Consider the following 14,004-nt stretch of genomic DNA (forward strand, 5'->3'; position numbering starts at 1 on the left):
TACCAATACACCGTATGGACATTTAGTATAGGTACACGTAACAAACAACAAACAAATAATTTAATATCCGTGTTTGCATGCGTGCTGTAGTATATTTATTGTAGTATCGGTTGTCTATATACATAAAGTAAAAGCAAAAAAAAAAAAAAAAAAGGAAGAATATCATACAGCGTCGTATTTATGTACAAAAAAACAATTTGACTGATGACTGTTTGATTTTCAAAGTGCGTAGCTCAGTGTGTCGTGTTAAAATAGTTAATACTTTTTTGTAAAACTTAAGTAGTTGTAGTGATTTTCCAAATTTCGCATCGATCGCTACAACAGTATCGCCACTCAACCCTGTCCCGAAACCAATTTTTAAGTAGCAAAATGAAATACATCGGTTCAAGAAAGGAGTTTGAAAAGATAATCCGAGCGTGAATATTTCAAGTGTACAAGTGAAAAGAAACGTACGAGTAAAGAAAAAAAAAAAAAATAATAAAAATAAAAAGAAAAAAAGCAAGAATCCAAGAAAAATACTAACTCTTTAAAGGGCACGAGGAGGAGGAGGTGGACGGAAGCGGAGGTACGAGGACGTTAAGCAGATCGGTTATAGGTGCTCGGCTCCCGGAGGCTGGAAAGGTGGCGGTGGCAGCAGTAGCAGCAGCAGCAATAGTGTCACCGGTAACAACAGCGCCGTACCCTCGGCTCCCTCGTCGACGACGCAACTAGCCTTATCCTCCTCTTCACCAGCCACCGCCACCACCACGACCACTTCTTCTTCTTCTTCTTCGTCCTCTTTTTCTTCGTCATCTTCTTCTTCTTCTTCTTCATCATCATCGTCATCGGCTGGTAACAGCAGCAGCACCACATCATCGGGCAACAGTAGCAGTGGCAGTAGCAACAATAATATTAGTAGCGCTGGAGGTGGTGGAGGAGGAGGAAGTGGTAGTACGACCAGCAGGTCGGAAAGATCCGAAAGGTCAGGAGGAAGCAGGAGGACAGCTACGGTGCCGTTCCACCGTCGGCAAATCCAGCACTGGGATGCTATTCCGAGAATTGCTAGCTCCACTGCTGCTGCTGCTATGCGAGCCAAGGCTGCTGGTGCTACGACGAATACGACGACGAGTACAACGACGATGACGACGACGACGACTGCTGGTGCTGTTGTTGTTGCGACTACCAGCTCCAATTGTCCAAACCTTCCTCCCAATAGTGCCCCAAGGTGGGTAACGCCTCTGCCCAGGCTCTTTAAACGATCGATACACCAGTATCAGCTATAACATCTCTCGTCCTTCTTTTTTGTCATTCTACTGTCATTTTCCTATGTATACATACATACCGAAAGGCTTGGCGTTATTGGGGATCATTTCGTTGCTCTTTTGTACGTAAAGTGTTTCGATTGAACGAGATTTTGGCAGATTGTTATCCACACGAGTGATGAAATGGTCTTTGATTGGCGCTTTCACGAACCTTTTTTTTTTTTTTTTTTACATTACGTACTTGCTGGCAGATTGTAACAGTGGCATCAGCTAATTAACATTCACAGGAATTTCAAATGAATAATTAAAAAAACACACTTTGACTTGCAGGGAAACGAGTGTGCACTTGGTGTGCATTTTCTTCCTTTTCTTTGCTTGAACCGAGAAAACGAGTAACAAATCATTGCTTTGAAAAATAAAAATAAAAATTACAAGTCGAAAAAGCAGCACTTTTAATTGGCAATCATCTTTGCTTATACACATCTCACCAAGGAAAAGAAAACAGAAAGGCCTTTTTTTTGTTTGAGCACGACGCGCTTTCATACAAAAAAAAAAAAAAAAAAAAAAAACGTATCCGATCCGAATGCATATCACCCGCACACATAATCATGTGCATACATGTGTACATAAATCGATTGTATAATACTGGTTGGATTAAAAAATAAAAAAAGTGTCATGTCTAACCATCGTCTGCTTATCATTTTATGTATATATAATCGACGCTAATATCAAACTCTCATGTGTGAATTTTTTTTTTCTTTTTTTTTAACATTTAATGTTGGTCATTTGGTAATGATTGACAATTGAAATCTAATAATCAACAATTGTATATTAATCTCGAGGTTAAACAAAATCAAGTAATTGTTACTTTACAGTTGCATGTTGTGTTTTTGGTTTATGTAACAAAAGTTATTTTTTATTTTTTCATTAATTGTAGCGTAGTGGTTTATGGTAGACTATTTATTATGTGTTCTGGTCTGAGGTTGCCATTGAATTTTATTCTGCATGCGATTGCGCCTTCATTGAGCTCAAACTACTCTGTAAAATTCAAGTTTTTTTTTAAAATTGAGTACTGGACAACACGGGTACGTATGCAACGTTATAGAGGTTTCGATTGCTAGTTCAGTTTTTATATTACTATAAGGGAAATGTAAAATTTACTTTTATTGATATTTTGAAAACATTAATTTTACACCGTAGTTTACAGATTGTGAAAGTTCGTGAGATAAATAAAAATAATAATCATGCAATATTACATACTTATACGCTTGAAAATTGTAACATACCATATCATATCATAAAAAGTTAGATTGTAAGTTAAGCTTTTATCCACGCATTTTTCATCCAAACAGCAAAATCGATGGTACCGATGTGATTGTACTGTCTGTAGTGTAAAAAGATAACATAAAAACCAAACAAATTTTTTTTAGTTCAGTTCTTGACTTCTACCTTGTGATACTGTATCAAAAGAACTTTGATAGTACTTATCCAATTGTCCACTTGGAACAGTTTTTTCGAAACCATAGGTTGCCATTATTCCTACGATACACAGTACAATCGCATCTGTCAAGCAATCGACAATAAGAACAATACCAGCAAAAGATTCACAAAATAAATCTTTCCCAATTTCTGTATTCGCAGAGGACCAACGAGTCGAACGGACGGGCCAAAGACACCCCAGGAGGGTGGGCCACCCTCGTACTCCCGCGCGGGTAACGAGTGCAACAACAATAGCTTGTCCGGGGGTGCGGTACCGTCGGTGGGTTCGCCAGCCTCGCCTGCACCCTCGCCCATGCCAACTCCGCATTCGGAGCCCCCGAGCAGTATACCGCCGACCGATGGCAGCCTGCAGCTCCAACAGCCGTCCTCGGCAGCGCCGGCGGCTGGATTGCTCAGTCCCCAGGTGACGCAATCTACCAGCCAACCGCCCAGCACCAGCAGCGCCCAACCACCCCTCACGCCGCTGCAGGTAATTTTATTTATTGCCTTTTTTTTTTTTTTTTTAATTTTAATGATATCCATAGGTACATATGACTTTGAGAATAAAAGTTCGTTTCGAGTCATGCGTCACTTATTTTCGCAGACATCAAAGATTTACCAAAGAAACAAAATCTCATTGAAAAATAACAGTAATATTGATAATTTAATTCGTCGTAGGGACCAAAGTCGGCTAACGCCCAGGTGGCGGCAAGCCCAGCGGCCGCGTCGCTGCATCAACAGCAGCACCACCAGCAACAGCAGCAACATCAGCAGCAGCAGCATGGAATCCAGTCTCTAATACCTGCTCCACCGACTCTCAAGCGACCGCTGCTTACCTCACGAGATTACGAGGAGGCCCTGGTGGTGGACGAGCTGCTCTCGCTGCCTTACCTCTACGACTACTCGACCCAGGAGGCATGGATGAATCACCCGGTGAAACGACTAAAGGCTGCTTTGCCGGTACCCCATCCGCGAGTACTGAGCAACGCCAATCTCTATCCCCCGACGATATCAGCAGCGACGATGCCGACGTCGTCGTCGCTCTCGTTGTCGTCGTCGCTGTCACTGGCGTCGTCACTGTCGTCGAGCTGCGCCAACGGCCAGGCCGAGCTCGGACACGTGGCTTCGCCACTAGCCTCTGCCCAGAACCCAATGTCCCGAATTGAAATCAAGCAGGAGCCCGGAACGACGCCCGTTAGTCTTTTGATGTTTAACTCCTCGAGTTGACGCGTTTTCGAGGTATGATTGTTTGATCTATGCGTTGCTTTTTTTCCAGGGGGAATGCGGGAGGCCGGATCCGTATGAATTCGACGCGACCGGAGAGGAGAACGGCGCTGGCGTCGACGCACTTAAAAAACAACGAGACGAGTCCAAGCCAAGCTCTCTATTCACCAGCGAAGGCCTTCAAGCATCGTACAAAGACTTGGACCAGATATTCGATAATTCCGACGCTGACAATTCCAGCGACGAAACTGTAAGACTATTTTTTTTTTTTTTTTTTTTTTTTCAACAGAGTTGAGGTAATAAACCGTGAGGATGTAATGCAAAACTTTCGTTGCAGAATCTTAATCAGCTACAGGTGCAAACGCCGCCAGACTCGAACAAGTCGGGCGGGGGTGTAGCTCACGATGGCGCGGACGGCGGCAGTACCCGGTTAATTGACGCCAACTCGACGAGCATCATCAGTGCGAACGCGAGCTCGTGCAACAGTATGACCGTCAACAGCACCACTATAACGAGTAGCAGCGCGAGCACGAAGAGTGCCTTCGTCTGCACCTCGTCCTCGACTCCGCCGTCCTCGACCCCACCATCCGCGTCGTGCGTGCGCGGAGGTGTGACGAATCGAACGCCACCGCGTCAGGACGAGTTGTCAAAGATGTATCCGACCCCGCCTTCGTTGGACAACCTATCACCCGGCCAGATAATCAACGATCCGAGTCCAGGTGGTATCGATCTCATGGAGTACGGCAATGGGGGCACGCCCCGGCATCGACAACAGCCCGACATTTACCCGAACATGGGCTCGCCGCCCGAGGAGCCAATCGAGGACTGGTCGTACGTGTTCAGGCCACCCACGATGTGCAAACTCGTCGGCTCGTCCAAGTACGCGCCGCTCACCAATTTACCCAGCCAGTGCTTGCCTCCTGTAATCCTACCCCCTCACTGCGTCTACAGGACGTCTTGGCAGTGCAACAACGCCAATTCCAATCAGAGGTCGGTCGAAGAGAGAATCACTTTATTTATTTTTTTTTTTTTTTTGACAAACCATTCTTAAAGCTGTTACAACTGTATTTATACTTTTGTCATTTCTATGAGCTATTTTCGAAGATTTTCAATTGCAAACAAATTTCATCGATTAAATTTCAAGTTTAATCGTATTATTAAAAGTTCTGAAATTTCAAGCAGCCAAGAAAAGTCCGTGCAATCGACGCGATCAAACTCCGTTCAGCAACACCAGCAGCAGCAGCAGCACCAACAGCAACAACAACAACAGCAGCAGCAGCAGCAACAACAAATGCAACAGCAGCATCAGCATATGACGCCACAGCAGCAGCATCAGTTCCACCAGCAAATGCTTCAACAACAGCAACAGCAGCACCACCATCATCACCAGCAGCAACAGCAGCAACAACTTCTTCCTTCGAGTCCGGCAACTCAGATGCTGGGCGCGACGCCGCCGTACCACCGGCCGTCGCCGCAGATGCCGGGGCGCCCGCCCCCACCACCCTACGACAATCCCTCGCCAGCAACCTCCACCACCTCGTCGTACCTCAACAAGAACCTGAACAGTATCGAGCCCGAGACGCCCGGGCCGCTTCGCGCACCCGAGTCCAATTCGCTGGTTGTAAACATACTTTTGGGCGACACCGCGCTCAACATATTCCGCGACCACAACTTCGACAGTTGCGGTCTGTGCGTGTGTAACGCCGGGGCAAAGGTCGTTGGTAATATCAAGGGCGCCGACGCAGGCACTTATCTGACTGGATCGTGGGCCAACGGTAACAATGTCTTCCAGGTACGTGACCTCGAAATCACAATTCATACTCGAAGACAAAAATACGGGGAAAAAATAAAAAAACTTCTAATCAACTGTCAAATATTTTCAGTCGGACGATGATCAAATAAAGTGCAACTGCGGCTTCAGCGCGGTGGTAAATCGCCGGCTAGCGCACAAGGCCGGCTTGTTCTATGAGGACGAGCAAGAGATAACGGGCGTGGCTGAGGATCCCGCGGAAAAGAAAAAGTCAAGCCTTGCCGCCATCGCTTGCATAGACACGAAGAAGAGCGGCAACGTCGAGACGATCGACGCACTGCCGCCGAGCGTGCTCGAGCTTCTACGGGAGCAGTGTTTGATCGTTCAGAGCTCGGCGAGTAGTCTGTACAGAGCTGCCCGGCTTTACGCCGTGAATCGCAGCAAATCCAACTCTCTGACCGTCAACGCGCTAGAGTTTAGCGATGGTAACGAGTTGTCCCTGGCTGCCCTTGACCAAGGCAAACTCGACGGTAAAACATCATTAATGACACACCCTTGTGGCTAGTTATCATGAGAAAATGAACTTAATTTTCATTTCACATCGTAGGTTCTCCGGTGGATCGCAGCCAACGCGTGAGCAGCGTACACCGCTGGCCGTTTTTACGAGCCAAGGGTCCCCAGTGCAACGGCGACATCGTGCGCGTCATGAAATCGCTGCTGCCTCTCCTGCAAGAGGCCATCCAGCAAAAGAAAAACACGCGAATGTGGGATGCACCCTACACCGTGCAGATACTCACGTGGCGCGGTTTTCACAAACTCGCGAGTCGTGACACTAAGGATCTCTGCGAGCCCCAGCCCGTGCCCGCACTCGTCGTCGGCTACGACAAGGACTGGCTCTCGTTGTCGCCTTACGCCCTCAATTACTGGGAAAAACTGCTGCTCGAGCCGTATGCCGGCTCACGGGACGTCGCCTACGTTATTCTCGCACCCGACAATGACTGCGTCGTAGGAAAGGTCCGATCGTTCTTCCGTGAACTATCCACGACGTACGAGATCTGTCGACTGGGCAAGCACACGCCCATCAGCAAGATGGTACGCGATGGTATCATACGCGTCGGCAAATCCACGGCCCAAAAGCTCTTCATCACCAACGCTGGAAACAACAATAACAACAACAATAGTAAACAGCAACAGCAGCAGCAGCAGCAGCAGCAACCGATCGACGAGTGGTTCAAAATACTCGGAGAGAATCAAATCGGCGAGTGTCTCAAGTTGTACGCGCAGGTGTGCAACAACCGGTTAGCGCCCTACCTCACTCAAGTGTTGCAGGATCGAAGTTTGTTTGAGAGTGGCGACGCGACCATGACAAGCAGCAAACACAACCACCCGGGTAGCAACGCGTCAGACGCGATGCCCCCTACTCCGGATGGTGTGTCCATCAAGCACGATCCGGCCGACGGTCAACACCGTAATGAACCCTCTTCTACTTACGTTTTTTTTCACAGCCGGCAGGCAAAGTACTAACTCTCATTTGGTCGTACTTTCAGAAGGTGATAACGCGCGTAGCGAAACTCCTTCGAACGCTACGCCGAGCGTTAACTCGGGCGTGGCCGGAAACACGGTGAACCCGATATCACAGGCCAACGCGGGTGGCGGTAATCAGGGTTCGATGTCAGGTGGAAGCCAGCAACAGGCAGCGGCAGTTGGTCCCGACGACGAGGAACTCGAGCTGCCGTCGGTGGTCGTCTATCTAGTGGAGCCGTTTTCGCTCAACGGTGCCGACTGTCCTGATCGCCGTAGACTGGCCATACTCGCGCTACTGCGCGCCTTCGCTGCCGCCGTCAACAGCATGCCTGAGAGCATAAGGGCCAACGTGAACGTACAGGTGAGTCTACGCCTGGGAAAACTCGGGGGTTACTTGGAGCGAGAAATAATTGCGCGTCCATTGGTGTTCGTCAGCTCATATCATTGGAGAGTATAATGGAGTTGGGACGCGTGCGAGAGAGGCGAAAAATCCAGGATGAAATGAGAGCACTGGCTCTCAACGTGTTTCTACAAGGACGTAGGATTCTGTCGCACAATTCGATTATCAGGAGCCTCACGGGCTTCGGCACTGCAGCGGCTGCCGATCTCTTCCTCAAGAACAAAGATGTGAGTTTGTACTCATTGCTTACACCTACTACATGTTGAGAAAATGCTGCGTTATTTTAAAAACTTTTTTTAACTCCAAGATAATTTATAACTCGAAAAAAAAACAAAAAAAAAAAAAAAACCTTTTAGTAACTTCATCGATTAATTGATTATATGAGAAATCAAAATACATGCAAAGTGTCTATTAATGCCCCGGTTGTACTGTGGGCTGCTGTGGTGGATTTTGCAGTCGCATGCTAACATTCTGCTTGCACCTGCACATCAGGAACGCAACCGAGCACCGATACGCCTGTATGCGCCCGCCTACGTATTGGCGCCGTTGCACTGCAAGAGCGAAGCCCCGGACTCGTTTGGCACCCAGGGACCCGAAGAGTGTGCGGTTCTATATTTGAGCTACTGTCTGAGCGAAGATCAGTCCTGGCTGTTGGCTGTCGCTACAGACGACAGAGGCGAAATATTTGAAACTGCGACTATAAACATCGACATCCCGAACAGGAAAAGACGGAAGCGAGCGTCGGCCCGTCGTGCCGGCTTGCAGAAGCTCATGGATTTTATACTCGGGATCATGTCTCAAGGGGTAAGTGTAAGTGTATGTATAGAGTAAAAAAAAAACAGTTTCCAAATTCGCACATACATACACAGATTGATGTTTGTTGCACACAGGATCGGCTCAATTGTTCCCTTTTCCCGTTGGAGTACTGATTTTGAATTTTTTAATCCTTTTTTTTGTTTTTGTTTCTTCAGGTACAGCCATGGAGGCTAGTAGTAGGCCGAGTCGGTCGCATCGGTCACGGTGAGCTGAAAGGCTGGAGCTGGTTGCTGTCCCGAAAAGCCCTTCAGAAGGCATCGAAGCATCTGAAAGACATCTGCGGCCAGTGCAATTTGCTCTATCCAACAGCAGCGCCCTGCGTGCTCAGCGCTTGCTTGGTTTCCCTCGAGCCCGACAGTACGCTCCGACTAATGGCTGATCATTTTGCGCCCGACGAGCGCTTCAGCCAAGCCTCGGTCAATTGCCAACTGTCGACGCCTCAGGACGTCACCTGTACCCACATCCTTGTCTTCCCCACCTCGGCCACCACGCAGGTAATGTACACACACGAGTTGACATCGATAACCAGCCGAGTGTGGATTAACGTGGCCGGCAATGAGTAATCATTTGGTATCTCGCGCTCCTAGTCGTCACAGACTGCCTTCAACGAGCAACAGATCAACGAGCCTGATCTGGGCGACGATGAGCTCTTTTCCGCGCTACACGACGACCTGCCCGAAGGCATGGAAGGTATGACGGACTTCAACGACATATTCTCTGGTGTATGGCCGGAGCCGGGCGCTGGGGGCGGACAGAGCCCGAGCGGGAGTCCACGCAGGCCTGAAGGCTCTCCTCTGGGAGGTGATGGCCCCGGCTCCGGACTCGGCAATCACGACGGTGTCAGCGATAGTCCCTTCCCCTGCAGTAACACGCCCAGGGTGAGTACACGCAACCATTTTGTCCCGTTGATGGTACTTTGATTTGGATGTTCTGTAACGAGTGCTGCTCGTGTTTGTAGGCTAACGGAGTGGATCAGGCCGAAGAAGTTGGCCCTCTGCTACAGCAGCCTCTGGCTTTGGGATATCTCGTCTCGACAGCCCCGACGGGCCGTATGCCCTCGTGGTTCTGGGCAGCGTGTCCCCACCTCGAGGGTGTCTGTCCGGTCTTCCTTAAGAACGCCCTGCACCTGCACAGCCCCGCGGTCCAGCAGAACAGCGACGAATTGCTGCAACAGCAGAGCGCCGTTACCGTACACGGCCTCGACTCCCACTTTACCACTGACGTGCTGAGGTGAGGATTATTATTAATATTATCACTATCATTGAACGATTGAATTTCAATAAGCAACTAGCGGACGTTTACACACATTTTTGTTTTCTTCCGCAGATACGTACTGGAGGGCTACAATGCGTTATCTTGGCTCTCGGTAGATGCCAATACGAAGGACCGATTGTCCTGCCTGCCGGTACACATACAGGCGCTCATGCAGCTGTATCACGCGACAGCGGCCCTCGTCTGACCCACACCACGACGTCGCAACCACCACAACCACCACCACCACCACCACCACATCATGTCTTCTTCTAATTCTTGCTCCTTCCTAACAACAAAAATTACTTCCCTATTATCTCCAAGCGCGGGGCAGCTACTTTTATTACTGCAACTTTCTAGCGCACTCATCATTATCGCCGTATCATATGTGAGAGCATCAACGCGAAAGCGGCCGCCGCAGCTCTCGTCGGTTTTCACCCCGATGATGCCTCTCATTACCGTAACCTATGAAGTAAATATTGTAGAGATTATGTAAAGTAACGACGAGCGACGAGATTGATGACGAAGGTGTAGGCAAACGACGGCCACTGTCCTTCGTCACGATAAGCGCGCGCGTGCCCGAGAGAAAAAGAAGAGAGTAAATCAGCCATTCCTGCCCGTATTTTTGAGCTATTATTGTTTTGAAAAAACAAAAAACTACATGTTTTCTGCCTTTCTTTTTATCAAGTTGACAATGTTCGGGATAAGCTTGCTGTTAATTAATCGTTATTTCAATCGTACTTAACAGCATTTCGTTCTAGACTAATGTGTAAATAGTAGAAAAAAGAGGGACGGGGATAATCTTGGTACGAGAAAATCATCCGAATAATGAACTTTGATTTGAATTTTAGTATAAGTAGTACCAATGCGAATGTGTATTTTTTTTTTTTTTTATCATGAAGTATCTGGCTCCTAATTTTTAAGATATAAAAATAGTTCAAATTAATTTGTGAGCTGCTATTGAAAGTACCAATTTTATACAAATTTTTTTTCATTTTTTTATTGCATCATCATTTATCTGCTGCTAATATAAATATGTAGTCGAAAAATTTAATACTTTGTTGTATTTTAATAGAAAATATTTTAATTTTTTAATTTTAATAATCATTATCGTAATAAGTTAAATTTTCGGTCGATTTATTGTGATATAGTATTTAAGAAAAAAATCTATTTATTCTCTTGAATTTGCCAATATTATGCAGCTGTTTTTAATTAACAACGGTATCGCGATGTACGCTGGCAAAAGTGTGGGCACGGAAAAAAAAAAAAAAAAAAAAAAAAAAAAACTGTATTAATCTCACAAAGTGACGAAATCAGATGTCCGACGTTTGCACGTATAAAAGCGACGTGATTGATGATTCAATCAAGAATACCGATAATATTAAACAATTTTCATCGATGTTTTTCGATGCTCTTCGATTTTTTTGTTTTTATAAAATAATGCGAAATTAAAATGAAATTATCGTTTAATCGTACTTTTTATTCTAGCTATATCCTCATTTAAAAAAGGATGGATCTACGCATTTTAAAACTTTTATTTTTTGTGATTTGACAAAAAAACAGGTGTTAAACGTTTTTCAACACAGCTCCTGTGACGTTTTTTGTTGTCAGCATTCTGATTTGAATATCTACTCTAAGTGAACAACTCGCGAACAAATCGCGTCGCTTAGTAACGTATAAGAATAGTTAAACTATATGCATAAAGTACATAGGGCAAAGGAAAAGATTAAAGCACAAGTTCCCTTTACACTTTTTCTAATGGATGCATATAATGTAGAAAAAAAGGTATAGAGAAAAAAATTATAATTTGTGTTCTTAGGCAATATTAAATGCATTATAACAGACCAATCTCGAGTACATGTCGAGATATAATAATAAAAATGAAAAAAATTATTATCATTAATTAATTACATAAACGATTAACAAAAGGTGAATAGAATAAACAAGTTTTTGAAAATAAAAAGGTACTTGGTTATAAAACTTTAAAAAAAATTTTTAAATAAAAACCAACAAACAAACAAAAATATCAAAAAAATGCAAAAATAAGGATGAATAAAATGACTAGCAAAGAGATGTGTGCGTAATTATTAAAGTTATAAAGTATGCGCATGTATTTCCAATTACCTAATAAAAGATCGTGCGCAAATGAACAAAGCAAAAAAGTAAATTAAGGCGTGAAAAAAAAATAAAAACATTAAAGACGCGAAAGAGCAAATAAATCCATTTTTATTTGCGGTCTTTGTGTTGTTAGATAGTTCAATTTTAAAAGGATAAATAATAACAATAATAATAATATTAATAATAGTAATAATAATAATAATAACAATAATAATAATAATAATAGTAATAATAATAATAATGATAATAATAATGACGATTATAACGATAATAGTAATGACGATTATGATGAAGACAATATGATGTCACTGGTGGTGGTAATTATGATGATAATGATGCTTATGATATATATTATGAGACGACGATGACGATGATGATAATTATTATGATGATGATGATGATGGTGATGATGATGATGATGATGATGATGACGATGACGATGATGACGATGATAATGACGATGATGATGACGGTGATGATGATGATGATGATGATGATGATGATGATGATGACGGTGATGATGGTGACGGTGATAATGATAATGATGATGATGATGAGAAGCTAAGGTAATTAATTAAGAAACAAATCAGAAAAAATTTAGACAGTTGTGTATCCAAATGTTTTAATTGTATATCAAGTTTTTGTACAAAGCTTTTATTATTAATAGCGATGAAGTAATATAAAACAAAAAAAATGATATTACGTTGTTTTTTAATTTTATAGAAAGATATTGTAAGAGATGGCATCTTTCTCACTCTCTTATTGCCCTTTCTTATATACTTATTGAGCAGAAAAAAAAGGTCAAGAAACAATTGTAACCACGATCAATTAGTTTAATTTTATCCCCGATTTCCGTTATTCCTTTTTTTTTGGTAAGAAAATTTTTAAAATTATATCTCATTACCACATACGTTGAGCTTCGTACAGTCCTTTAAGAGCTAAAAATTCAATAAAAATGCAAGACTTGTGAATTATTATTATGGAAACTCATGCATTACACTGTTGTCAAATTTTTCAGACCCAAGAAGAAAAAAGATAAGCGATCGTACATTTTAAAAAATTTTTCTTGTTTTGCGAGAAGGAAAAAAAAATGAAATTCTGCACTTGGATCTGACAGAAAAGCGAACTGCTGTACATGTAAATTGATACAAAAATTATATAGTGTAAAATATTGTTTTTCCATAAGAAGAGGTCAAGATGTTTTGTAATTAAAAAGAATGAACAACACCTCAAATAATAGGTAATTATTATGAACAAAATATTAGCGACTGAAAAAGCGAGCGAGAAAACGAAAGGAGAGGAAAAATTAATGAAAAATGTATTCCTTCCCCATAAGTTTCCTTGTGTTCTCCTTTTAAGGCAGAATCCTTTTTAAAAAATATTTACCCTGCGCTTTGGATTGAACAAAATGTAACTAAGAAAAAGAGACAAAGATCGAAACATGGGGCGTGACTGATGCGACGATGAACCAAAAAAAATCGCCCATCAGTCACATTAGTACAAAGTATAATGTCTTGTACATAGTAATCCTAATATCCTCTTCTCCTTTAATTAATATGATTAATTTTACTTATACATGCAAGAAAATAAGCAACGCCCACACTAAAAACTCTGTATTTACAGTATTTATTACTTGGGTAGTAACGTCATTACTGGGATTATTATTACTATTATTATAATATTACAAAAAAAAAATACAGTTTTATGTGTATACATAATTATATACCTGATTCTGCATTGAAATTGTGTTCTTTATTATTTTTACTTTTCATTTTTACAATTACTTTTAAAATTTCCAATCCTTCAAAACTTTTCCTCCTTTTTTTCACTTCCAAAAGAAAAAATTACAAATTCTTTTTTTTTGTTTTTTTTTTTTTTGTTTAAACCATCAAATCACAACGTAATCGCTGTGTTTTTCCTCTTCGTTCTACTGAGAATCATATTTTACGTATAAATCAATGAAATTATTAAAATCAATCGTAAATTGTCGTTGTAAGGCACTAACACTGGTGTTTTTAAAGTTTCTATGCTAAAATTATTTTACTGATATGATTTTTTATACACCAAGTACAGACAAAATGAAATAATGCGTCAACGATGCATATTAAAATTTGGTAAAATTTCGAACAAAATACCCGTGTTAGCCCTTGTACATGAATAATAAACAAATACGCATTTACTTATACAGCAGTGTTTGGTAA

The 14,004-nt window shown here is 42.9% G+C and overlaps 1 protein-coding gene across 4 annotated transcripts in view; it reads left to right on the top strand.

The window, feature by feature from the left end:
- Nucleotides 1-13,546, top strand: part of skd (mediator complex subunit skuld) — a 62,926-nt gene extending 49,380 nt beyond the window's left edge. For 2 of the 4 annotated variants that reach the window (XM_089590166.1, XM_089590167.1), the window contains exons 6-20: nt 533-1,204; nt 2,883-3,210; nt 3,399-3,914; nt 3,997-4,194; nt 4,282-4,934; nt 5,127-5,736; nt 5,828-6,224; nt 6,302-7,162; nt 7,242-7,579; nt 7,654-7,845; nt 8,075-8,422; nt 8,590-8,928; nt 9,022-9,312; nt 9,393-9,664; nt 9,761-13,546. In XM_089590166.1, the coding sequence (XP_089446292.1) occupies nt 533-1,204; nt 2,883-3,210; nt 3,399-3,914; nt 3,997-4,194; nt 4,282-4,934; nt 5,127-5,736; nt 5,828-6,224; nt 6,302-7,162; nt 7,242-7,579; nt 7,654-7,845; nt 8,075-8,422; nt 8,590-8,928; nt 9,022-9,312; nt 9,393-9,664; nt 9,761-9,893 (6,148 nt within the window). In that variant the 3' untranslated portion in view covers nt 9,894-13,546. The remainder of the gene's footprint in view (nt 1-532; nt 1,205-2,882; nt 3,211-3,398; nt 3,915-3,996; nt 4,195-4,281; nt 4,935-5,126; nt 5,737-5,827; nt 6,225-6,301; nt 7,163-7,241; nt 7,580-7,653; nt 7,846-8,074; nt 8,423-8,589; nt 8,929-9,021; nt 9,313-9,392; nt 9,665-9,760) is intronic. The other 2 variants (XM_089590169.1, XM_089590168.1) reach the window with 2 other exon arrangements.
- Nucleotides 13,547-14,004: the final 458 nt, after the last annotated feature.

Source organism: Copidosoma floridanum, unplaced genomic scaffold (assembly GCF_036245765.1).
Source record: "Copidosoma floridanum isolate Cflo_tuat_1 unplaced genomic scaffold, Cflo_Japanese_pri ptg000012l, whole genome shotgun sequence".
NCBI classification, from domain to species: domain Eukaryota; kingdom Metazoa; phylum Arthropoda; class Insecta; order Hymenoptera; family Encyrtidae; genus Copidosoma; species Copidosoma floridanum.